Source organism: Oncorhynchus clarkii, chromosome 1, assembly GCF_045791955.1.
Source record: "Oncorhynchus clarkii lewisi isolate Uvic-CL-2024 chromosome 1, UVic_Ocla_1.0, whole genome shotgun sequence".
Lineage (NCBI taxonomy): Eukaryota > Metazoa > Chordata > Actinopteri > Salmoniformes > Salmonidae > Oncorhynchus > Oncorhynchus clarkii.
The window spans coordinates 74,844,957-74,870,817 of record NC_092147.1 but is presented as its reverse complement, the minus strand read 5'-3'; the positions used below and the strand labels follow the sequence as shown (position 1 = coordinate 74,870,817).

Here is a 25,861-nt window from a genome sequence, read left to right as displayed (position 1 = left end):
AAGGGTTTGATCCATAAAAGTCTGACAGAGTCAGAAATGGAGAGGGATAGGACATTGAAGACTAGTAAGAATGAGTGGAAGGGGGAGTGAATGAGTGAGGAAATATGCAGTGGGTAAAGTAACACTGCCCCACGTGTTTGTTAGTAGACACTACAAAGCCTAGATCTCCAACACTAACCCTAACTCAAATCTCATGAATGTATTAATGTTGCACGTCATTTGAGTTACAGGATAATCCTTGTGATGTGATAGTCACACTCTGTGTCCCACAATGTGCAGTGGCTGAACACTCGAATGGGGGTTATAGTGAATCACTCCAGTGGGCATTCCTGTAGGTCCCTCAGGTCCATAACAGTGGATCATTCCAGTGGTGCTGTGTCAGTATGGTCAATGTCTCCCTCACTGTGTCCAGGGAGGCCACAGCCTGCAGGTCTGGCAGGAAGCCCACTTCCAGCAGGTGGAGCAGGAAGTTCTGGTCCTCAATGCCGTACACACGGTCCAGGAACAGCACCATGGCTGCCTTGTGGTCCGGGCAGAACACAGTGGATGGGTCTGGTTCGACTACTGTGCCATCTGGATAAATGACAAGCACAGAAGGAGATTTGGACAATCATTTCACCACATTATATTTTGGCTAATTTTAAATGATGGTGGTTCTGTAATACATGCTTGGCGAGCCGTCTCAAAACTTGAGCCAACTTAACCCCAGGCTAATTGCTACCATATAACAGAGCACCAGCAAAGCACCAGCGTGAGAATGAGACTAGAACAAACTTATCTGTAAAAAAAAATGTAAACAGTACTGTACAAGCTGCAAAGATTGGGTTTACAACCACATAAGACTATAGTGACTTCTCACAGAGGACTGACCTTTTGCTAGAGAGGGGATTTGGAAGGGGATGCCGATGACTCCCTCCAGGTCCTGGATGGGGATGAGGGACCTCAGGATGGCCCGGATACGGATGGCCTCGCCCTTCCCAGCATGGATCAGCTGGACAAACATAATCAAGTCAAAGTGATCAGCTTTATTGGTCTTTAATTCTTAAACCATTCATTCCAATCTTCCAGTCTTCAAAGACTTTAGAGAAACAGCCAACGTCAAATGATCTAGCTGTCAGGTAATGTGCAGCATATGACAGACACATGACACAAATGACACAGTTGCCAGAGGTACGCATATGACAGACACAAATAAAGCTTCTTAACCCATAAGGTTTGGATTATTCTGCAGTGTCAATCACTGCATGGCCAATCAATGTAGCCCCAGGGGAGATTTTTCTAGTCCTACATTAGAGCACTAGTCTATCGGACTATTGACAGGGTCCCATCAGGAGGTGAAACAGACTAACGTGCATCTCCGGGGCACAGCGGCCCAGCAGGTCGATGAGGGCGGAGTAGAAGGTCATGATGGAGTGGCCCATGTGGATTATGTCATCCTCCTCATCCTGCAGCACGTTCCTGTGTGGGCGGGGAGAGAGAAGCGTTTACATGACTCAGGTGCTGTGCAACATAATGATTTTACTCATGTTTAAAGGTCAGTTGACATAACGGGATGCCTTATTGAATCAAGCTGAAGAGGGGATGGTCATAGAATTACAGTACATACAATATAGTATATATATATACACATATATAGTATTTGTCTTCTAATTGTGTGTGGGGAAGCCTATCTTCTGGCTGACCAGTAGGAAAAACCAAAAGTCACTGGTTTACTAGGGCAAAGACTTGTTCTTCTAGTGTTCCCTTTCTAACTCACAGTGTTCTGTTGGACTCGTAGGTTGTGGAGGGTCCGTCCATAGTCAGGTCCTCTGAGATCCTGATGGCTTCCTCCATGGCTGCCAGGAGACCCTCGCCACCCTCACCTCGCAGGGCGGGGCCAAAACACTCCGGATGGCGAATCAGCAGCCTCACCACCGAGTAAGCATTCTCCTCCACACTCTCCCCTGTCAGGAATCAACTGATTATTAGCCTAATTTTACTCTGTAGTCTAGCTGTTATCAGTCATGAACTACATCTACAGTTAGAGTATCTGTATAGTCAGTTGTAACAGGTTACCGTTGCAGAAGACAGCAAAGCGTAGGAAGTCCAGGTAGCGTTCCCCCTCCACAGGGTTCCAACCAATGTCAGGGTAGCCTTTAGACACCAGCATGGGACAACTCTGTAGACCACAGCCTGCCAAGTACTGCACCACCTGCAGAGAGACACAGAGGACAGAGACAGGAGACAGGAGACAGGAGACAGGAGACGAGAGAGAGAGAGAGGGAGGGAGACGAGAGAGAGAGAGAGAGAGAGAGAGAGAGAGAGAGAGAGAGAGAGAGAGAGAGAATAAAGAAGAGAGCTGAACAGACTTAAGAGGATAACATACTGTATGCAGTCAAGGACAGAAAAAAGATTGAGGGAGATAAAGAAGGAGGGACAGATCTTTCTCACTTTTTCCAGGTCTGGTTCCCTCAGGGCCAGGGCCAGCTCATTGTTGTCCATGACAGAGGCAGCTGCCACGTCCAGAGGGGTGGCTCCCCGCATGGACGGAGATGCTAAGGAGAGTACTAAACATATTTAAATCCTCACTGGGATAATTTAAAAAAAAAATAATAATAAGTATAAGGCTTACAGTGTTGCTGATTTGCTGCTGCTGATACTGGGAAACATGCAGAGAGAATGACATTTCAAGTTACTGTTGATAGTAATCATATAGTCTTCCACAGCTCACCTAGGCCAACACTGCTATTATCCAACAGGTAGCTGAGGTGCTCGAACATGGATCCCTGATTGTGCCTACTGATGCGACAGAAGTAACAAAGGAAGCGACAGCAATGGGCCACCATCTTAGGAAAGGTGATCTCCTAAAGAAGCAGAGAGAACAATTCACACCTAATTCCATTTTCTTACAATGGACACGTTCCTTATTTTTCGATACATATCACATCAGTCTCACCTTGGACTCTCCCTCCCCCAGGACGTTCACCATCACCTCCATGACTGTCTCGTGCATCCCCAAAGCCCTCATCAGGTTGGGGTGCTGGTAGAACACCTTATTGTTCATTATGTCTCTGCACAGGAAATAAACAATGGAGGGGTTCAGCGCCAGGGCTGAAGATTGGTGAACAGATATTATGAATGTGTTTTTGGGCTCAATGTTGCGATCACATTTTTCGAAGTAAATTGAATTACATTTGAACATTTCCACAGAACAGAGCTTGTGTTATGAATCAAGACATGGGTTAGCTTGGCATTTATGTAGAGGCAAGAGTAGAGCTAGCAGAGAACTAGCAGTTGTTCTCCATTCGTACCCCAGTCCCCGGATCATGAGTCTCTCCTCCTCCTTGCCCATGCGAACGCTGAGCAGAGAGCGAATCTGCACCAGAGAGGCCAGCAAGGCCATGGTGTCCTCCACTGACACCTGGCTGATGGTGTAGGCCTTGTGGAGGGGAGTGCCCATCTGGCCCCTCAAGCTCTCATACTGCCGGTGCAACAGAGAGAACATGGCCCTGACCAGAGCTGGGTTCTCTATCACACACTCCTGGGCCCAGCGCACCACCGTGTCAGAGATGAGCTGCTGAAGAGTCACTATGGGGGAGAGACAATGACCAATGTTAGTAGCCTACTTCTAGCTTGACCATATAAAAAATCATCCTTAATGTTGTGTCGTAAGATCCACCCCCGTTGTGGAGCTTGGCTCACTGGTATTCTGTGCTCTGTCTTCCTCTTCAGGATCGGCAGATCTCATCTTCAAGCTGATTACTCTCCCAACCAAGCTGAAGAGACGATCTTTGATGGAGCGTTTGGAATCCTCCACAACCTCTGTATCATGGTCAACTTCAATTCCTGCACATCGAGTGACAAGAAACAATATGCGAACCCTTTGGAATTACCTGGATTTCTGCATAGATTTGTCATCAAATTTGATCTGATCTTCATCTAAGTCACAACAATAGACAAACACACTCTGCTTAAACTAATAACACACAAAGAATTACACGTTGTGATAAAAAGTGTGATAAATAAAAACATATACCAATTTAATTTAAGGACCAAAAAACTGACAGCTGTGCCATATAAATTGCAAAATAGTTGGTTAGAGATTTTCAATGTACCTATTCCACTTACGCAAAACAACGCCGGATTCAAAACTTCAAATTTTTCCATTTAAATTACTATTACTAAATTATTGCAACCAATAGAATGTTATACACTGCTCAAAAAAATAAAGGGAACACTTAAACAACACAATGTAACTCCAAGTCAATCACACTTCTGTGAAATCAAACTGTCCACTTAGGAAGCAACACTGATTGACAATAAATTTCACATGCTGTTGTGCAAATGGAATAGACAACAGGTGGAAATTATAGGCAATTAGCAAGACACCCCCAATAAAGGAGTGGTTCTGCAGGTGGTGACCACAGACCACTTCTCAGTTCCTATGCTTCCTGGCTGATGTTTTGGTCACTTTTGAATGCTGGCGGTGCTTTCACTCTAATGGTAGCATGAGACGGAGTCTACAACCCACACAAGTGGCTCAGGTAGTGCAGCTCATCCAGGATGGCACATCAATGCGAGCTGAGGCAAGAAGGTTTGCTGTGTCTGTCAGCGTAGTGTCCAGAGCATGGAGGCGCTACCAAGAGACAGGACAGTACATCAGGAGACGTGGAGGAGGCCGTAGGAGGGCAACAACCCAGCAGCAGGACCGCTACCTCCGCCTTTGTGCAAGGAGGAGCAGGAGGAGCACTGCCAGAGCCCTGCAAAATTACCTCCAGCAGGCCACAAATGTGCATGTGTCTGCTCAAACGGTCAGAAACAGACTCTATGAGGGTGGTATGAGGGCCCGACGTCCACAGGTGGGGGTTGTGCTTACAGCCCAACACCGTGCAGGACGTTTGGCATTTGCCAGAGAACACCAAGATTGGCAAATTCGCCACTGGCGCCCTGTGCTCTTCACAGATGAAAGCAGGTTCACACTGAGCACATGTGACAGACGTGACAGAGTCTGGAGACGCCGTGGAGAACGTTCTGCTGCCTGCAACATCCTCCAGCATGACCGGTTTGGCGGTGGGTTAGTCATGGTGTGGGGTGGCATTTCTTTGGGGGGGCCGCACAGCCCTCCATGTGCTCGCCAGAGGTAGCCTGACTGCCATTAGGTACCGAGATGAGATCCTCAGACCCCTTGTGAGACCATATGCTGGTGCGGTTGGCCCTGGGTTCCTCCTAATGCAAGACAATGCTAGACCTCATGTGGCTGGAGTGTGTCAGCAGTTCCTGCAAGAGGAAGGCATTGATAATATGGACTGGCCCGCCCGTTCCCCAGACCTGAATCCAATTGAGCACATCTGGGACATCATGTCACGCTCCATCCACCAACCCCACGTTATACCACAGACTGTCCAGGAGTTGGCAGATGCTTTAGTCCAGGTCTGGGAGGAGATCCCTCAGGAGACCATCCGCAACCTCATCAGGAGCATGCCCAGGCGTTGTAGGGAGGTCATACAGGCACATGGAGGCCACACACACTACTACTACTGAGCCTCATTTTGACTTGTTTTAAGGACATTACATCAAAGTTGGATCAGCCTGTAGTGTGGTTTTCCACTTTAATTTTGAGTGTGACTCCAAATCCAGACCTCCATGGGTTGATAAATTTGATTTCCATTCATAATTTGTGTGTGATTTTGTTGTCAGCACATTCAACTATGTAAAGAAAAAAGTATTTAATAAGAATATTTCATTCATTCAGATCTAGGATGTGTTATTTTAGTGTTCCCTTTATTTTTTGAGCAGTGTATATGTGGGGGATAAAATCTTCCCAGCTCTGCAGATTTTGCTGTGAGGCATAGTCATTAGATCATTTATTTTGGTATTGTCCATATGTAGCTCGTTTTTGGTCACAGGTCCAGGAATGGCTGAAGAATTGCAACATTTGCCTAGAACTAACGCTGCAGATAGCAATACTGGGTGATTTGAAAAGTCATAGTCAATCAATCAATAATATAATAATTATTTTAGCAAAAATGTTTATTTTTCATTTACAATCTGTAGAAGCTGTGAGAATAGTAAGGTTCAGTACTTTTATCAAGCATCACAGCACAGGCAAATAAAAATCCCAAAATGGATGGTGTTGAGATAGATGTGAGGGGTTGAATGGAGCTGAAGGGTGGGACTAATAACAAGATAACCAATGTAAAACATATGGGGTCTGTAAAATGTATATAGGTTCAGAAATTCTGTGATATAGCACAGTTACAAATAGAAATCAACTAGATGGATATCAGAAATAGAGGAAGGACTAAAAACAAACTAAATATAACTATTTTAAAACACATTGTGTCTGTAAAATGTGTATAAGATGTATATACTGAAGATAGAAGCCGAAGTGTTATTGTTTATTAGTTTACTCCAATTGGGGGAAGGGTGGTAGTGTTTGCTGGGAATAATAAAGGTATATTTAAAAAAAATATATGTCTATATAGGTATGTATATATGTATGCATATGTGTTATATATATATGCATATATATATTTACAAAATAATATATATGGGGGATTGAAATTATGCAGATAATTACATTGACGGAAGCAACAATCTTTCCGCAATATTAATCTGATCCACCCATAAGAAAAATTATAATAAAAAAAATAAAAATAACAATTATACATTTTCATGTCTTTATTGAACACACTGTGTAAACATTCACAGTGCAGGGTGGGAAAAGTATGTGACCCTTTGGATTTAATAACTGGTTCACCCTCCTTTTTGCAGCAATAACGTGAACCTGTCACGCCCTGACCATAGAGAGCTGTTTATTCTCTATGTTGGTTGGGGCATGATAGTGACTAGGGTGGGTCATCTAGGTGATTAATGGTTTATGTTGGCCTGGTATGCGTTCCAATCAGAGACAATTGTTTATTGTTGTCTCTGATTGGGGATCATATTTAGGTAGCCAGTTTCCCCATTGTTTGTGGGATCTTGTCTACAGTTAGTTGCCTGTGTGCACACCAGTAGCGTCACGGTTTGTTTGATTTATTAAAAGATGTGGAACTCTACGCACACTGCGCCTTGGTCCATTCATTACGACAATCGTGACAGAACCAAACATTTTTTGTAGTTGTGGCTCAAACCTGCACAACGGTCAGGAGGAATTTTGGGCCATTCCTCTGTATTAGTTAAGCAAAATTCTTTAACCGCTCTTTTGAGGTCATATGCCATAGCATCTCAATCAGGTTGAGATCAGGACTCTGACTGGGCCACTCCAGAAGGCGTATTTTCTTCTGTTGAAGCCTACTGTTGATTTACTTCTGTGTTTTAAATGTCATTGTCATGTTGCATCACCCAACTTCTGTTGAGCTTCAATTGCTGGACAGATAGCCTTACATTATCCTGCAAAATGTCTTGATAAACTTGGGAATACATTTCTCCATCAACGATAGCAAGCTGTCCAGGCCCTGAGGCAGCAAAGCAGCCCCAAACCATGATGCTCCCGCCACTATACTTTACAGTGGGGAGGAGGTTTTGATGTTGGTGTGCTGTGCCTTTTTTCTACTCACATAGTGTTGTGTGTTCCTTCCAAACAACTCAACTGCAGTTTCATCTGTCCACAGAATATTTTGCCAGTAGCGCTGTGGAACATCCAGGTGCTCTTTTGCGAACTTCAAATGTACAGCAATGGGGTTTTTTGGACAGCAGTGGCTTCTTCCGTGGTGTCCTCCCATGATCATCATTCTTGTTTAGTGCTTTATGTATCGTATACTCGTCAACAGAAGTGTTAGCATGTCCCAGAGATTTCTGTAAGTCTTTAGCTGACATTCTAGGATTCTTCTTAACTTCATTTAGCATTCTGCACTGTGCTCTTGCAGTCGTCTTTGCAGGATGGCCACTCCTAGGGAAAGTAGCAACAGTGCTGAACTTTCTCCATTTGTAGACAATTTGTCTTCCCGTGGACTGATGAACATCAAGCTTTTAGAGATACTTTTGTAACCATTTCCATCATTATGCAAGTCAACAATTCTTAATCTTAGGTCTTTTGATATCTCTTTTCTTCAAGGCATGGTTCACAACAGGCAATGCTTCTTGTGAATAACAAACAAAAATGGTGAGTGTTTTTTATAGGGCAGGGCAGCTCTAACCAACATCTCCAATCTTTTCTCATTGATTGGACTCCAGGTTAGCTGACTCCTGACTCTAATTAGCTTTTGGAGAAGTCATTAGCCTAGGGGTTCACATACTTTTTCCAACCTACACTGTGAAAGTTTAAATGATGTATTCAATATAGACAAGAAAAATACAAGAATGTGTGTGTTAATAATTTATTCACACTGCATTTGTCTATTGTTGTGACTTAGATGAAGATCAGATTAAATTGTATGACCAATTTATGCAGAAATCCAGGTAATTCAAAAGGGTTCACATGCTTTTTCTTGCCACTGTAGTAAGCCAACCAACAGAACATTGTATATAGCTTTGGAGAAATACATATAAAAAAACAAAAAAAACAGGAGGTACCATACCATGCCCTGTCTCTAGAAAGCATAGTAGGACAAGTTAGGAACTGTATGCTCTCTTACACAAGCTTACACTGTTGTATGACACCCCACCTGTTCAGGTTATTCTCTATGACCTACCACAGTGAGTCATGAGGACAGGAGTACAGTAGTCTAGACTGATCTGGTACCTACCACAGTGAGTCATGAGGACAGGAGTACAGTAGACAAGACTGATCTGGTACCTACCACAGTGAGTCATGAGGACAGGAGTACAGTAGTCTAGACTGATCGGGTACCTACCACAGTGAGTCATGAGGACAGGAGTACAGTAGTCTAGACTGATCGGGTACCTACCACAGTGAGTCATGAGGACAGGAGTACAGTAGTCTAGACTGATCTGGTACCTACCACAGTGAGTCATGAGGACAGGAGTACAGTAGTCTAGACTGATCTGGTACCTACCACAGTGAGTCATGAGGACAGGAGTACAGTAGTCTAGATTGATCTGGTACCTACCACAGTGAGTCATGAGGTCCTGGTGGAAGTCCACCAGCTGCTCTCTGATGTCCTCTGGACACGGACAGTCCCCCTGCTCCTCTCTGAAGCCCAGTAACATGTTGATCTGAGTGGATGGGAGTAGAGGAGATACAGTAATGTTCCAGTAGATAAAGATCTTATTATATCATTTTACACTTTATGGACATAGACACAACTATGAACTACAACTGCCCCCCTGCATGAGAGCACCAGCTCTTCTGGACGACTGTGTGATCAAGCTCTCCATAGCCGGCGTGAGCAAGACCTTTAAACAGGTCAACAAGGCCGCAGGGCCAGACGGATTACCAGGACTGGCAAGTGTCTTCACTGACATTTTCAACCTCTCCCTGACCGAGTCTGTAATACCTACATGTACCTGTAATATCTACATGTTTCAAGCAGACAACCATAGTCCCTCTGCCTAAATGACTACCACCCCATAGCATTTACGTCAGTAGCCATGAAGTGCTTTGAAAAGGTTGGCCATGGTTCACATCAACACCATCATGCCAGAAACCATAGACCCACTCCAATTCGCATACCTCTCAAACAGATCAAACAGATAACGCAATCTTAATTGCACTCCACACTGCCCATTCTCACCTGGACAAAAGGAACACCTTCTGTATGTGAGAATGCTCTTCATTGACTACAGCTTAGTGTTCAACACCATGGTGCCCACAAAGTTTATCACTAAGCTAAGGACCCTGGGACTAAACACCTCCCTCTGCAAATGGATCCTGGACTTCCAGACGTTGCCTACCCTTACCACCTGGTGGCGGCCCAACATACCTGCCATGCTGATCCTCAACACTGGAGCTACTCAGGGGTGCGTGCTCCTGTTCACCCACGACTGCGTGGCCAAGCACGACTCCAAAACCATTATTAAGTTGGCTGACGACACAACAGTGGTAGGCCTGATCACCAACAACGATAAGACAGCCTATAGGGAGGAGGTCAGAGACCTGCCAGTTTGGTGCCAGGTAAACAACCTCTCCCTCAATGTGAGCAAGACAAAGGAGCTGATCGTGGACTATAGGAAAAGGAGGGTCGAACAGGCCCCCATTAACATCGAGGGGCCTGTAGTGGAGGGGGTCGAGAGTTTCAAGTTGCTTGGTGTCCACATCAACAAACTATCATGGTCCAAACACACCAAGACAGTTGTGAAGAGGGCACAACAACACCCTTTCCCTCTCAAATGACTGAAAAGATTTGTCATGGGTCCTCAGATCCTCAAAAAGTTCTACAGCTGCACCATCAAGAGCATCCTGACCGGTTGCATCACTGCCTGGTATGGCAACTGCTCGGCATCCGACCGTAACGCACTACAGAGGGTAGTGCGTATGGCCCAGTACATCACAGGGGCCAAGCTTCCTGCCATCCATGACCTATATACTAGCCGTGTGAGAGGAAGGCCCCAAAAAATTGTCAAAGACTCTAGTCACCCAAGTCAGACAGTTCTCTCTGCTATTCCACGGCAAGTGGTACAGGAGCGCCAAGTCTATTGTCCAAAAGGCTCCTTAACAGCTTCTACCCCCAAGCTATAAGACTGCTGAACAATTAATAAAATGGCCACCCCAACTATTTACATTAGCCCCCCCCACCCTTGTTTTTACACTGCTGCTACTCACTGTTTATTATCTTTGCATAGTCACTTTACCGCTACCTACATGTACAAATTATCTCAACTAACCTGTACCTCCACACATTGACTCGGTTCCGGTACCCCCTCTATATAGCCTCGTTATTCTTATGTCATTTTATTGTGTTACTTTTTATTTTATTTAGTAAATATTTTCTTAACTCTATTTCTTGAACTGCATTGTTGGTTAATGGCTTGTAAGTAAGCATTTCACATTTGTTACGCCCTGACCTTAGAATTCTTTGTTTTCTTTATTATTTTGGTTAGGTCAGGATGTGACATGGGTGATATGTGTTTTTGTCTTATTCTAGGGTTTGTACTGTCTAGGGTTTTTTGTAGATTTATGGTATTGTTATCATCTAGGTGTTTATGTTGGTCTATGGTTGCCTAGATTGGTTCTCAATTAGAAGCAGGTGTTTATCGTTGTCTCTGATTGGGAACCATATTTAGGCAGCCATCTTCTTTGGGTATTTCGTGGGTTATTGTCTATGTTATGTTGCACGTTAGCACATTGTTTATATAGTGGTCACGGTCGTCTTATTTGTTTTGTTGTTTTTGTCTAAGTGTTCTTCGCGTTCTTCATTAATAAAGAAGAATGTATTCTAACCACGCTGCGCTTTGGTCTACTCCATACGACGATCGTGACAACGTTATTCAGCGCATGTGACAAAAAATGTGATTTGATTTGAACAAAAAGTCTCTCTCTGTGTCTATTTTGTATTCAAGTTATTTAATTCCTCCAATAATCTTAGCCACTTAGACCAGATGTGTACATTTCCCTCAGCAGTCTCCTCTCTGACCCCTGACCTGTTCTTGTGGTGGGGAGCGGAACTCCTTGGTCTTGCGGGCGGTGAGGGCAGCAGACATGTGGAGAGCCTGCATCACCTCATTGTAGCGGAAGCGCTGGTTCTCCTGCAGGTACCCCACGAAAGTGTCTGAGAAGGCCACCACCGCCTCCACCCTGTGACGCACCTGACAGTCACACAGGTATTGGAACAGGTGGCAGATCTGAACAGAGAGGGACAGGAACATCCAGGTCAGGGGTGTGAGCTCATGTCAAGTCATTCAATTTTTCCATTGACAAAGAAGACAGATCATGTACCACAAAGGAAAACATCAGATCCAAAATCAAGGTATTTCTTCCTAAATTGTACCTCAAGTTTGACAGCTTCTGGTAGCTTCATCTGTAGCAGTCCTTTTGTTGGAAGCTTTGGAATTTTCCTCATTTTATCCCCCTCACTCTCCACACTTTCCCTATCACTATCTGGCACATTTTCATCCTCCTGCTCTTCCTCTTCCTCCTCCTCCTCCTCTTCTTGGGAACAATCTGCAGGTCGGGAGAAGACTCCAGGCTCGATCAGTGTCAGCACTTTCCCTAGGTCCTCGTCCCCAAACAACCCCATCACCAGCAGGGTGTGGAACAGTCGAATTAGGGGCACCAGCAGCAGCTCAATGCTGCCCCCTTCAGGATCCCTCACACCCTGCCCCACAGCCCACACAGCCTCAGTCAGCATCTTCCCTGTCAGGTCCTTCAGAAGTTCCAGTGGGATCTCTGGGCTGTCTATATGGATGCCTTCCCCAGTCGCAACCACGCCATCACCACAGGTATCACCATTGACTCCCATGCCATCTCCTCTGATGAAGCAGGGGGAGGTGAAGTGCATCCGGGGTCTGAGGGAGGTGCTGAGGCCCATTCTGGGAACCCACTGGGGGCTTCGACTAGCCCTGGGGCTGGGGTAGAGGGTGATGGCCCTGGTCTGCTCCGTCATGGGGATGATGTACTCGTGGTTCATAGCGAGGCGGGCCGTGGCGTGGGTGTTGAGGTGCACCTGGCCCAGGAGGTGGTAGAAGGCGGAGCGGAGCGGCCCGGGGAGGCGGGGGCTCTGGATGGCATAGAGGAGCTGTGATTGGTCCAGGTGGCTGCAGAGAGCGTGGCCCACACGAGTATTGCCCAGAGCACAGAGGGCAGAGTAGAGGAGCAGGGTGTGGTGATGGAAAGACAGAAGGTCACCTAACTCAGAGAGTTCCAGGATGTCCACACACCTACAGGGGAGAGATAGATAGTATGACCTAAATGCAATGTAAAAAAAAGCTTAGGTTTACCCATTAAATTGTTGGGAGCATATGTAGAGTGTGCAACTTTATTTCTTTTTAAGTGCAATGTTACAATGTGCCTTTGCTTTGACAGTAAATTCATTCCTGACTCAATACGTTCCTCCTGGAAAGCTTTGAGGCATTAGTAAATATGACCTTTGACCTCACCTGTTCTCCTCTGGGATGAGCAGGGTCATGACCTGCAGGGGCTCTAAGCACTGGACCCTCCAGCCGAGGCGGTCTTCAGGGTGGGCAGCCTGCACCCTCAGGGTGTGGTCTGGTACACGGGTCCAAAGGATGGGCGACAGCACCTGCACCTGCAGCCTGGGGGGACACTGGGGCATAGCATTCCTCCTCTGGCTCCTGAACAGACCCGCTGACAGGGGCAGCATGTTCTGAACAGAGAATAACACAGGGTTTTTCATTCATGACAATGTTAAGTAGCCCTGTGGATGCGGTAGCAGGGCCATTATGGTAATATATACAGTGCCTTGCGAAAGTATTCGGCCCCCTTGAACTTTGCGACCTTTTGCCACATTTCAGGCTTCAAACATAAAGATATAAAACTGTATTTTTTTGTGAAGAATCAACAACAAGTGGACACAATCATGAAGTGGAACGACATTTATTGGATATTTCAAACTTTTTTAACAAATCAAAAACTGAAAAATTGGGCGTGCAAAATTATTCAGCCCCTTTACTTTCAGTGCAGCAAACTCTCTCCAGAAGGTCAGTGAGGATCTCTGAATGATCCAATGTTGACCTAAATGACTAATGATGATAAATACAATCCACCTGTGTGTAATCAAGTCTCCGTATAAATGCACCTGCACTGTGATAGTCTCAGAGGTCCGTTAAAAGCGCAGAGAGCATCATGAAGAACAAGGAACACACCAGGCAGGTCCGAGATACTGTTGTGAAGAAGTTTAAAGCCGGATTTGGATACAAAAAGATTTCCCAAGCTTTAAACATCCCAAGGAGCACTGTGCAAGCGATAATATTGAAATGAGTATCAGACCACTGCAAATCTACCAAGACCTGGCCGTCCCTCTAAACTTTCAGCTCATACAAGGAGAAGACTGATCAGAGATGCAGCCAAGAGGCCCATGATCACTCTGGATGAACTGCAGAGATCTACAGCTGAGGTGGGAGACTCTGTCCATAGGACAACAATCAGTCGTATATTGCACAAATCTGGCCTTTATGGAAGAGTGGCAAGAAGAAAGCCATTTCTTAAAGATATCCATAAAAAGTGTTGTTTAAAGTTTGCCACAAGCCACCTGGGAGACACACCAAACATGTGGAAGAAGGTGCTCTGGTCAGATGAAACCAAAATTGAACTTTTTGGCAACATTGCAAAACGTTATGTTTGGCGTAAAAGCAACACAGCTGAACACACACCATCCCCACTGTCAAACATGGTGGTGGCAGCATCATGGTTTGGGCCTGCTTTTCTTCAGCAGGGACAGGGAAGATGGTTAAAATCGATGGGAAGATGGATGGAGCCAAATACAGGACCATTCTGGAAGAAAACCTGATGGAGTCTGCAAAAGACCTGAGACTGGGACGGAGATTTGTCTTCCAACAAGACAATGATCCAAAACATAAAGCAAAATCTACAATGGAATGGTTCAAAAATAAACATATCCAGGTGTTAGAATGGCCAAGTCAAAGTCCAGACCTGAATCCAATCGAGAATCTGTGGAAAGAACTGAAAACTGCTGTTCACAAATGCTCTCCATCCAACCTCACTGAGCTCGAGCTGTTTTGCAAGGAGGAATGGGAAAAAATGTCAGTCTCTCGATGTGCAAAACTGATAGAGACATACCCCAAGCGACTTACAGCTGTAATCGCAGCAAAAGGTGGCGCTACAAAGTATTAACTTAAGGGGGCTGAATAATTTTGCACGCCCAATTTTTCAGTTTTTGATTTGTTAAAAAAGTTTGAAATATCCAATAAATGTCCTTCCACTTCATGATTGTGTCCCACTTGTTGTTGATTCTTCACAAAAAATACAGTTTTATATCTTTATGTTTGAAGCCTGAAATGTGGCAAAAGGTCGCAAAGTTCAAGGGGGCCGAATACTTTCGCAAGGCACTGTATATAGATTTTTTTTTTACAGTATGGACATGCATTGGGGATTGTAAACAACACATTTGAAATTGGACAAACTGAGAGAGTCATCAGTGTGACCAATGAATAAAGCATTTAGGTTACCTTTACACGCCCTAGCTCAAACTGGAACACATTGGAGCTGTTGGCCTTGGCAAAGACTGCAGGAAACAGCCTAGTGCTGGGCTCCACCTGGTTGATAGCAGTTTGGTCAGTTAATAAGAATAGCTCAGAGACACATTCTATCATATCCCAACTGGTAGGAACTTCTCTTTACAAATCAACCTATTGATAAAAACACAAATTCACATTAAATACTAATGACTAATATGTATTTGCTTGGGAGCCTTCTTTTCTTTGTCACAGCAACATTGTCTTTGCAACATTGTTAGTTGCCTTTAACAGTTGACTTTACCTGAAAAAAGGTCCCCAGCTCCATGCCGTTGGAGCTGAATGTTAGCAGACCAGTGGTGGTGTCTATCAGACAGCCTATGGCCAGGCCTGCACTCCTCCTGCTCTGCCCCAGGCCTGTGCTCTCTCCGGCGCACACCATGTAGCAGTTACTACGTTTCACACTGACATACAGAAATTAGGTGGGAATGTCAAAATCTAACTTTCGCCTGAAAGCATTATTGTAATAATAATACAGTGACTGTTAAACATTTTTTAAACATTATGATCAAAACATGTCTAGAGAAAATGTAGACACAAAATGATGTTGCTTTTGTCCCTTATTGAACCGACCTCTCATGGACCTTGCCCATGTCATTTCCGAGGGTGACGGTCACTGTGCGGATCTTTTCCAGGTCAAAGATCAGCTGGTGCTGGTGGAAGTCAGAGGTGACCCAGCCCACCCAGACAGTGGAGGGGTCCTGACCAGGTAACACCCTCACTGAGTAATAGTACTGTGGAAGATTACAGGGAGTTACTGATTTTCCTTATCAAATGCCCTCAATTGACTTTGCTATCTTTACCCTTTTCATACACAGACAAAAATCTAACTATTTTACCATGCCTGCTTCTTTTTACCATTTGTACATCTGAAAGCGGTAGGGGGAAAAAACATGGAAAAATAATACCCACCTAAAGACATAGTCATGATTCCTGAATTTTGACAGACCCGGTTACCAAAATACAGCTATCGGGGCTGTGTGAATGGTTCTCTGCTTTCTGCAGGTAAATTCATTAACACTTTCATTGTTTAACACCTCCCTAATTTCAAATGCAAACAGACTCCATGGTTTAACAACAACCCCCCACCCCTCCCAATTTGCCAGTTACCCACTGATATGTATAAAAGTCACTCAGTCACTGATTTCCTCATGCCAGGATTACTGTAACGTCTACAATTAGTTCAAAACGCTGCTGCTCGGCTTTTAACAGGCACCAGGTAATTTAACCATATCACACTTATTTTAGCTGCTCTATACTACCAGTCACTTTTAGAATATATTTTAAAATGTTATTAAACACGTTTAAGGCTAGGCTTGGTTTAGCTCCATCCTATATCTCAGATGTTATCTCCCTACGAGCCAGGACACTGCCTGAGATCCTCTGGCAGGGCACTGTTAACCATGACATGATGCATTCCCTAATGTCAACCATACAGCCCACCACTTCACCACTATGCCAGGGCCAACCCAGGGGCTCACCAACCTGGTGACACCTCTAGGCCTGTGTGAAAACTAAAGGAGACCTGTCATTTTCCATTAGGGCCCCTAGACTTTGAAATGGTCTGCCAGAGGAGATCAGGCTTGCAGATTCAGTGCCTCTTTTTATCTCTCTGCTGAAGACACTTTTATGAAGATGCTTGATTTCAATGTATGATTTTAATTACATATTTTTTTTTCTCCTTTTGTTTCTTTGTTAATATTTTTTATTTTATTGTATTGTTTTATAATGTGAATCACTTTGTTACCTGTATTGAAAAGCGCTACACAAATAAAGTTATTATTATTAAAGAGGTATACCTGCAAGAAAGTGGTTCATAAGGGGCTGTTTGAAAGGGAATCATATAAACATCGCCATTATATTTTTGTACAGGTAGTATACCACATATTCTGTCTGAAATGGGTAAAAATAGTTGAAGAGTATTACCGTAGTGGACTGGGCCAGATGGTCATAGTCATCTTTGTCAGCATGGACCTCCTGCAGTAGACGGGCAGATGAGTGGCTTTTGTTCAACTCTGGTTTGGGTTTCTTCAACATGAACCTAGGAGCACACATACACAGATTCACTTTTACTTAAAAATGCATATCAACACCATGAAATGCGAGCATTATTCCCCCTGAAATTGTTCCCAAACCATTATACAGTATATGTATTGTTTGTCATAGCCTGGTCTCTTCTCCCTACCGTTGTTTGAGTTTGGATGTTTTATCATGGCTGTAGTCCTTGTGGTTAAGCTCATCCCTGGAGCCAGTGTAAACATGAGCTGATTTCAGCAGCATCTCAAAGTCAGAGTCCACCTCAAACTCCTGCAGGTCTTTCCTGGCTGTGGAGACACTGCTGCTGATAGGTAGAGTAGCCCCTACTGGTCTGGAGAAGGCCTCAGCACACTCTATAGGCATACTGAGTCTGTAGAACCCCATGTCACTGCCACAACTCTGGGGCCCCAATGACCTCTGTGTTACCTTTAGGCACGGTGGGCTCTCAGTGGACCCAGTGATTCTTGTCACCTTGTTAAACAAGACAACTTATAGAATTATACTCACATTTCTACAATAAGACCTATGCTACTAAATATAATGGTAAGATTAAACTCCCTTGTACATGCTTGTAGTCGAGCGATTGACCCATACAGTACTGAGGGGTATACTACAAAGCAATATCAATGACTAATAAATATTCTGAAATAACTTAAACATTTTTAGAAAGATAAGCTTGAAATGGACATGGTCTAATTGACTGAAAAACCAAACACATACAGTATTTAAGTTTAACTTTAGTCAGTAGGTATCAAATCTAGGGCTGTCCCCAACCCCAAAAAATCTTGGTTGACCTAGAATCATCTGTTCTTTCGACCAATCGATTGGTCAAATAGTTTAAAACGTGTATTTTTCCCTATATAGACACACCCTATGTGTTTTAATAAAATCAACTATATGTAGGCTACTGAGAAAGTCTGATGCTTTAAGCACACTGTGATTAAATAATTAAGACACACAAATGACTCGAGGGAGCCAGAGATCAAGATAGCCTAACCAGAAGGGAAAAAAACTGTTCCTCCCACTGCTGCTGGCTTTTGCAGATCTGCTGTTACGCTCCTGCTGTTACGCTCCTAATAAGCAACACCAGGGGACGGCAACCTTTTCCATTTGGAGTGCCAATTTATCTTACCATTTCTACTGATCTGCGTACCAGTTATAACTTTTATATGAACATTTTTATGGAACAGTTTCATTTAATTTATAATAGTCTTCGTATTTCAACATCATTATCATGTGGTTAATCACAATTCTAAAAGTAACTTCTATTCCCATCTATGTAAAAATAGCCTACATAAAGCCAACAAATAAAAACATTGCAGCCTGCAGGTTGAAAATAACCTGATAAAAATAAACTATGCTATGAATCACATTGGCTACGCATGGACTGTCTGCACGGAACTTGAAACATTGTATCAACTATTAACTTTGGTCAGGCCTGAAGCTCCTGCTAGCAAACTTGCAACATTGCATAAAATATTCTGTGCCCTCAGAGTTTCTCTTCCAGTGAGCTCCAGACAGACACAGCTGTAGGCCATTTGCGCAAGGTTTAAAACCTCTCTGGGATAGGGGGTGGTATTTTCACATCCGGATGAAAGGTGTGCCCAGAGTAAACTGCCTGCTACTCAGGAGGATATGCATGGATAGTAAACACTCTGAAGTTTCTAAAACTGTTTGAATAATGTCTGTGAGTATAACAGAACTGATTTGGCAGGCGAAACCCCGAGCACAATCCATCCAGGGAAAAACATTTTCTGAGGTCAATCTGTTTTCCATTGGTTTCCTATGGCAAGCCTATTTTAATAGAAATATGCTTGCAGTTCCTATGGCTTCCCACAGATGTCAAGAGTTTTTAGAAATTGGTTGATGTTTTTCCTTTGAGTAGTGAAGAAGTAGCCCTTTCCTTTCTGGGTGTACAACCAAGTGTACTCTTTTGTTTGGGGCGAGTGACCTGAAGCTCGCTCCACATTCATTTTTATCCTCTATTGAACACAGTTTATCCCGTCTTAAATTTGATTGATTATTTACGTTTTAAAATACTTAAAATTGGATTAGGAAAGTTGTTTGAAATGTTTGGACAAAGTTTACAGGTAACTTATTCGATATTTTGTAGTCATGCTGGGCGAGTTGGAACCGGTGTTTTTCTGAATCAAACGCGCCAAATAAATTGACATTTTGGGGATATAACGAAGGAATTAATCGAACAAAAGGACCATTTGTGATGTTTATGGGACATATTGGAGTGCCAACAGAAGAAGATCTTCAAAGGTAAGGCATGAATTATATGTTATTTCTGAGTTTTGTGTCGCGCCTGGCGTGTTGAAATATGATTGTCATGTATTTGTTTGATGCGGTGCTGTCCTCAGATAATCGCATGGTTTGCTTTCGCCGTTTGGCCTTTTTGAAATCTGATACGGTGGCTAGATTAACAAGAAGTTAAGCTTTAATTTGATGTATTGCACTTGTGAATGTATGAAAGTTAAATATTTCTAATAGTTTTTTTTTTAATTTTGCGCTCTGCCATTTCACCGGATGTTGTCAAATCGATCCCGCTGACCTGATCCATAAGAGGTTTTAAAGTCCACTGAGACAGGTGTGAATAAGACAGGTGTCTCATGTGCCATAAAAAAATATATATATTTTAGACTGCTCAACAAAAAAAAAACCTGGGTCGACCAACAGCCTATCGATCAAACAATCGTCCAGTCGACTAAATGGGGTCAGCCCTAATCAAATCAATAGTTATTTCTGGTTGTTTACCAAAGTTAGCCGGCTAACTCATTGATCCTGCTTTGTAGTATACCCCCTGGTTCAGGTCAGGTTGGCTTGTGGATGTGTGGTGACTAACCTGTATGCTATCATGGTCTGTCTGTACAGGGATGAACTGTGGTTGTCTCCAGCTCATCCACAGGGCTGGGTCTCTGGCCATGTTTACAGCAAATGGCTTATAGCCTTCCTGTAGGCCACACTCTGTGAAGTAACACAATGAGGCCACGTCACGACCCAGATTCAGCCTGGCCTTCTGGTTCACCCCGAGACTACACACAGGGAGGAAGCCTAGCAACGACAGGAACAGGGGAAGGAGGGAAAACCAACAGGTCAACACATTAAGTTGGTGTTTATGAGGTTGAAGAGATTGACCAAATTAACAAACCCTGGTTGATGTCAAAGTCCTTGGCAGCCAGCTCTGATCCGCGGTCGTTCAAAAGCACCTCTCCATTGAGAGTGACCATCATGGTGCATTCACCCATGTCAACCATACAGCCCACCACATCACCACTCTGCCAGGGCCGACCCAGGGGCTCATCTCCCCGGTGACACCACTGGGCCTGTGTGTGAGAGACAGAAGTGAGCAATTGCAAGAGAACTTACCAATGGCTACACGCCTAGCTGTGTGTAATGTCCAATCCATGACTCGCTTCTAACGGTGGGAGCTTATCTATGTATCCTAAACAATATTATTGATTACAGCATGTCACCAGTAGTCATTTCAGTCTTCTCACCTTGGAGCCGTCAAACACAAAAGCCTGCATGTCTGATCCGAGTTCCCCATTCGGTGGGCAGTGGGGACGAGCCCAGCCTACCCTCATGTCTCCTGCCGTCACCGCCTCAAACTCAAAGTACCACTTCCCCCTGGTCACAGCATACAACTTGTCTGCCCTGAAGACCCTGAACTTCTCAGCCACTGTGTGACATGGGTCTGGCATCACAGCTGAAATCCAAAGGAGTAACAGCGCAGAAATACTAGCATATAACGAGACAATTCTTTAAGCAGTAAAACACGGGATAGCATGACAAATTTTCCACCACACAGCACATTAAAATAACCTTTGAATAATTATTAGAGGTATATACGATTAAAATAATGATTAAAATCATTGCTAAAGTGGAACGTGAAATCATCCGTACCTCTGTCCTGGTCCAGGGGCTCCAGACTGTAGCCGTAGCCCAGCAGGGTGCACACAGCCTCCCTCACACCGTCTCTGCCAGATTGTCTGCTCCTCTCATCCAGCAGGCTGTAGGGCACCAGGTGGGGGCTCCGCTTGGCCTTCACATCCTAGACAAAACAGAGAGAAAGAATTAGCACTCATTACTGCTATATTACTATCACATACACTGAGTGTACAAAACATTAGACTGACCAGGTGAATCCAGGAAAGCTATGATCCCTTATTGACTTCAATCAGTGTAGAAGAAGGGGAGAAGACAGGTTAAAGAATGATTTTCAAACCTTGAGACAATTGAGACATGGATTGTGTATGTGTGCCATTCTGAGGGTGAATGGGCAGGACAAAATATTTAAGTGCCTTTGAATGGAGTATGGTAGTAGGTGCCAGGCGCACTGGTTTGAGTGTGTCAAGAACTGCAACGCTACTGGGTTTTTTACATAACAGTTTCTTGTGTGTATCAACAACGGTCCACCACCCAAAGGACATCCAACCAACTTGACACAACTGTGGGAAGAATTGGAGTCAACATGGGCCAGCATCCCCGTGGAATGCTTTCGACACCTTGTAGAATCCATGCCCAGACAAATTGAGGCTGTACTAAGGGCAAAAGGTGGTGCAACTCAATATTTGGAAGGTGTTCTTAATGTTTTGTACACTCACTGTACAGACCAAACTAGTCTGCTCCTTCAAATCCTTCATCAAGACATATCAGGAAGGTCTTCTCATCCAAAATAACAAACCAGGTTAACCACTATCAAAAGACCAGCTAACATTTTTATGGATTTCTATTTCAAGGCTCTTGGTAAAGCAGATATTTCATTAATTCCGCTATTGTAGTTTGGCTAGGTCTACCCTTGTATCAAAGCCTACCTGGTGTGAGCTGTAGGTCCAGCCCTGCCTGATCCGGTCCCTGGCCCACACGTTGTGATCGTTCTCAGCCAGCAGCTCCACCACCGCCTCCTGGGCAGGACTCAGGATGATGTGGCTCAGGTCTACCGGGGCTGGTCTGTACCCACTAGGCATCTCATACCTAGACAGGAGAGGAAAAATTCATTTAGTACAAAAGACAGGAGGAACACTCACTCATAAAGAGTCTCAAGAGTAGAGCTACATACTTGTTGGAGAGCCTAAGGTATCTCACTCCCTCATCAGCACGGCCATCTGGCAGACCAATATGCAAACCAAGGGCAACGAGAGTCCTTCACAAAGAAGTAGAATAAAGACAAAATAAGTGTCTTGACAGGTCCTTTTGATGTGAATGTGTGAATGGCAGAGGAGGCTTACAGGAGTGTGTCCTGGGACATCTGAAGGCTGTGGTTTCGCTCCTGTTCTGGGAGCCTGGAGAACTCCACCAGACAGGGGTCCTGCTTCTTACTGTCATCTCTCACCTACATCACAATACACATCGGTCAAAATACATATACACTGTTGACATGAACAGCTGTGAGCAGCTTGCTATGGAAACCATACAATCAGTAGACCAAGAAACAGGAATGTATGTAAGGGATTTGGATACAAGGCCATAACCCATTCAGTAGCTGCATCACTCACAGCTCCATGGGTCCATCCAAGGTCAATCTTGTCCATGACCCAAAGCTCATGGGTGTTCTCTGCTAGTCTCTCACGAATATGCTCCAGTTGAACGGGAAACACCACCTAAGGAACAACATGGGGTTGGGGTATATGATAAAAGAGGGAAGATAGGTCCTACTCTGTTTTCACTTAGCTAAAGTAGGCTGTATACACCGACATGCTTTAAAGGCCATGGACAAATGTGCAAAGTACTACTGGATTTGGTACCTGGCTGATGTCTACTGGACTAGGGGTAAAGGTTGCTGGGGTGAGGAGTACAGTGGGTCCCAGAAGGTATTGCTCCTGGGTGAAGTCCTGACAAGGCTCCAACCTCAGCTTCACCCTGGGGAGCAGAGCCTCGGAACACGGGGCGAAGCCTGGAGGGGGCAGGAAACGGAACTCTCCATGTCTCCCACCCAGCAGAAAACGCACCCTGTGGTCACAGTCCAGACAGACAGATAGATTTGATCAGACAGAGCCATCCATTTATTACCTGGACATTGAAACAGAATCAGATCACATTCATATAGACATTCATATAGAAATGGGAAATTGTGTTTTCAGAAAAGCACTCCAGAAATATAAGTAGATGCAGTGAAAGAACGGAAAGTATGCCAACAACACATATAGGTAATACTCTCACTTGACACCAGCAGAGAAGCTGACCACTGGGAAGAGCAGTCCGTCAGTGTTGAAGTTCTCCAGCATGCCCTGGACCGGCTGCCCGTTGACCCGGAAGGAGATGCAGGGGGCAACGAGGTCAATGCAGCAGCTGACCACATCGTCCTCCCTCAGAAGGTGGTGATAGGGAGAGCTCACTCTCCGACCAACACAGCCTGATGTACAGGACAGATATAGTGCCAGACTTTACATTCATAGTTGGCAGACGTAGATTCTGTATGAAATACTTTCCCCTGTAACCTGAGTATGTAATAAAACTAAATAAACTAATCACAAAAAGTTAATGGCAGAAATGACAGATGCATTTGCTTCATGATTGTGAAGACTTTCGCAATGAAACTGCTCCTATCCAGCACATAATAACACCAGCGAACATTCACTGATCTTCCCTTCTTGTAGTGTTCCCTCACCTGACCAGAGGTACAGCCCGTCAAAGCCATAGGAGCTGAGGTCATCTCCTACCCCGTTGCCCCCCCAGGCCTCTCCACCCGTGAGATAGGGGTTGTAACCCTCAGTGTTGGCCCAGCCCACACGCAGGTGAGTGGGCTCAGCCGTGAGGAAGTGCTCCACCTGGTCTACAGTCATCTCATAGTACCACCTCCTGTATTGGGCCGAGTCATCACCCAGGGCCAGGAAGATGTTGGGCCTCATGCTTTAGTAAAGAGGAGATGTGTGATGAATACAGTTCATCATTAATTTCAGCAACTGGACAAAAGACTTATGACACTGGAGCACTTGTTTGTCTTATAGTGACTGGTTTAACAGATATTAATTTAATTGGTTTGTTTCTTTCTTATTTTGTTTGTTTGTTTTGCTAGAGGGAATTGTTTTGTTTTTGTTCAGGAGGGATGAATAAAGGGGTAATGGGGATACTGTTAGCGCCCTATTCAATAAACATAAAAAATCAACTTTAAAGAAGAAAAGTTATCAGATGTGGAGGGCTTAAATAAAAGAAATGTCAAGATGAAACTAGATAGATTTTTTGAACAGAATGGTTTAATGTTGATGTGTAGTGAAATGTGATAGGCTAGTACTTCTTATTCCAGTATACCACAGAGCCAGGTCTTATTGATGATGAAATACAAATAGTTATTTCTTACATTTTAAATGTGATACTGTTGGCCATAAAGCTGTTTTATTCACTACCTCAACATCAACTGATTATGACATTACAGTTGATGATGTTAGAAAGAACCATGACATCACAAGAGAATGAAAATTCTAATTCAGGAGAACATCAGTTGAAACGGCATTCCGTCAGTTCTTTCAACAGAGAACAGAAACCATAAAGACAGAAAAAGATAGAAACCATGAAGATAGAAAAAAAGATAGAAACCATAAAGATGTATCCTGATTACCATAGCCTGGCAATATCCAGTACAGAGCAACAAAGAGTACTCATTCATAAATATTTAGCGAGACGCTCCATGTTGGTACTGAAAAAGTATTTAACTATCAAACACTGGTATGAAATAATACTAAAATCAATGTTTCCGCTGCAGTCATTTAGCTGTGGCGCTGCACCATTGCAAAATCATTGACACCATGGCAAAAAAATATAGAACATTAACTTATATTTCTGCCGAGGCGCTTTGAAGTAGCTACAACAGTCCACATTTACTTTTCCTCTGCAAACAAAATGAGTAATGAATAAAACAAATCTGACAACCCCATTGTAGAATAGTTTATCTATTTACCTAGTCAGCTTGTTGTGTGTTCTATGAGAGAAATATTCCTCTCGAGGCGCATTCATGTTACAAGTGCCATAGGGAGGGACATATGCATTCTGACAAGCACTCAATGTACAACAATACTTCTAATCGCGGGAAAACAGCAGTTCTGCTCTCTTCCTGATGGCATTTTCTATTTCCTTAGCCACATGGTTTCATGTGATAACTAATTTCAATCAAATTCTCATCTTTGTATATTTGATGGTGAAGGATGTAAGTGTGGTCACTGGTATTGGTATGGTCATCATTACTTTCACGACATCTCTAAAATGTGTACCATATCATATCATAATTTTATAACATGGCATTGTTGAATACTAATTTCTGATTGGATTGAAGGGCATTTTGGAGCATGCATTATCTCCCTATAACGCACGGTATATTGTACGGCACAATTCAATGGCTATAGCTCATACATGTTCTATGTTTAAGCTGCTTTTGAAAGCAAAAGTAAAACTGAAAACATTATTGCCGTTTGATTGATGGTTAGCTAAACTAGCAGGTATGTTTGTTTGGTAACCAAGGCAACAACTGTCACTATCTAGAAACGTGTTACACATTTCTACCTGCAAATGAACACATTTCTAGTGGCAAATGTGTTAAATTATAGCCATGGTATAAAAGGGATAATCAACTCAGGGCTCTATGCGTTCTCTGGAAAATAATACAACTCCGTGGAAGGTTGGTTCGGCTCCACGTCATTCATCATGTTCCAGAGAACGCATAGACCATCATTGATTATCCCTTAAATATTTTTATGACGTGTACAACGCTGCACAGAACTATAGTCATGGTTATCAAACATTATGTCAGAATGTTGTCACGAGATTGTTGACAAAGTAACTGTAGAAAAAAAAGTGT

The 25,861-nt window shown here is 43.8% G+C and overlaps 1 protein-coding gene across 1 annotated transcript in view; it reads right to left on the bottom strand.

Moving 5' to 3' along the window:
• Positions 1-25,861, bottom strand: part of LOC139412191 (ryanodine receptor 2-like) — a 98,107-nt gene that overhangs the window by 62,151 nt on the left and 10,095 nt on the right. Inside the window, 30 exon segments of the mRNA XM_071159010.1 lie at positions 404-573; positions 871-991; positions 1,350-1,445; positions 1,726-1,943; positions 2,056-2,191; positions 2,431-2,534; positions 2,711-2,843; positions 2,936-3,050; positions 3,291-3,567; positions 3,682-3,825; positions 8,991-9,096; positions 11,461-11,661; positions 11,808-12,696; positions 12,916-13,142; positions 14,965-15,051; positions 15,275-15,434; positions 15,604-15,764; positions 16,957-17,071; positions 17,216-17,538; positions 19,916-20,124; positions 20,222-20,396; positions 20,571-20,779; positions 20,977-21,124; positions 21,888-22,047; positions 22,133-22,216; positions 22,302-22,405; positions 22,569-22,673; positions 22,818-23,022; positions 23,233-23,425; positions 23,681-23,922. Of these exon segments, the coding sequence (XP_071015111.1) occupies positions 404-573; positions 871-991; positions 1,350-1,445; positions 1,726-1,943; positions 2,056-2,191; positions 2,431-2,534; positions 2,711-2,843; positions 2,936-3,050; positions 3,291-3,567; positions 3,682-3,825; positions 8,991-9,096; positions 11,461-11,661; positions 11,808-12,696; positions 12,916-13,142; positions 14,965-15,051; positions 15,275-15,434; positions 15,604-15,764; positions 16,957-17,071; positions 17,216-17,538; positions 19,916-20,124; positions 20,222-20,396; positions 20,571-20,779; positions 20,977-21,124; positions 21,888-22,047; positions 22,133-22,216; positions 22,302-22,405; positions 22,569-22,673; positions 22,818-23,022; positions 23,233-23,425; positions 23,681-23,922 (5,617 nt within the window).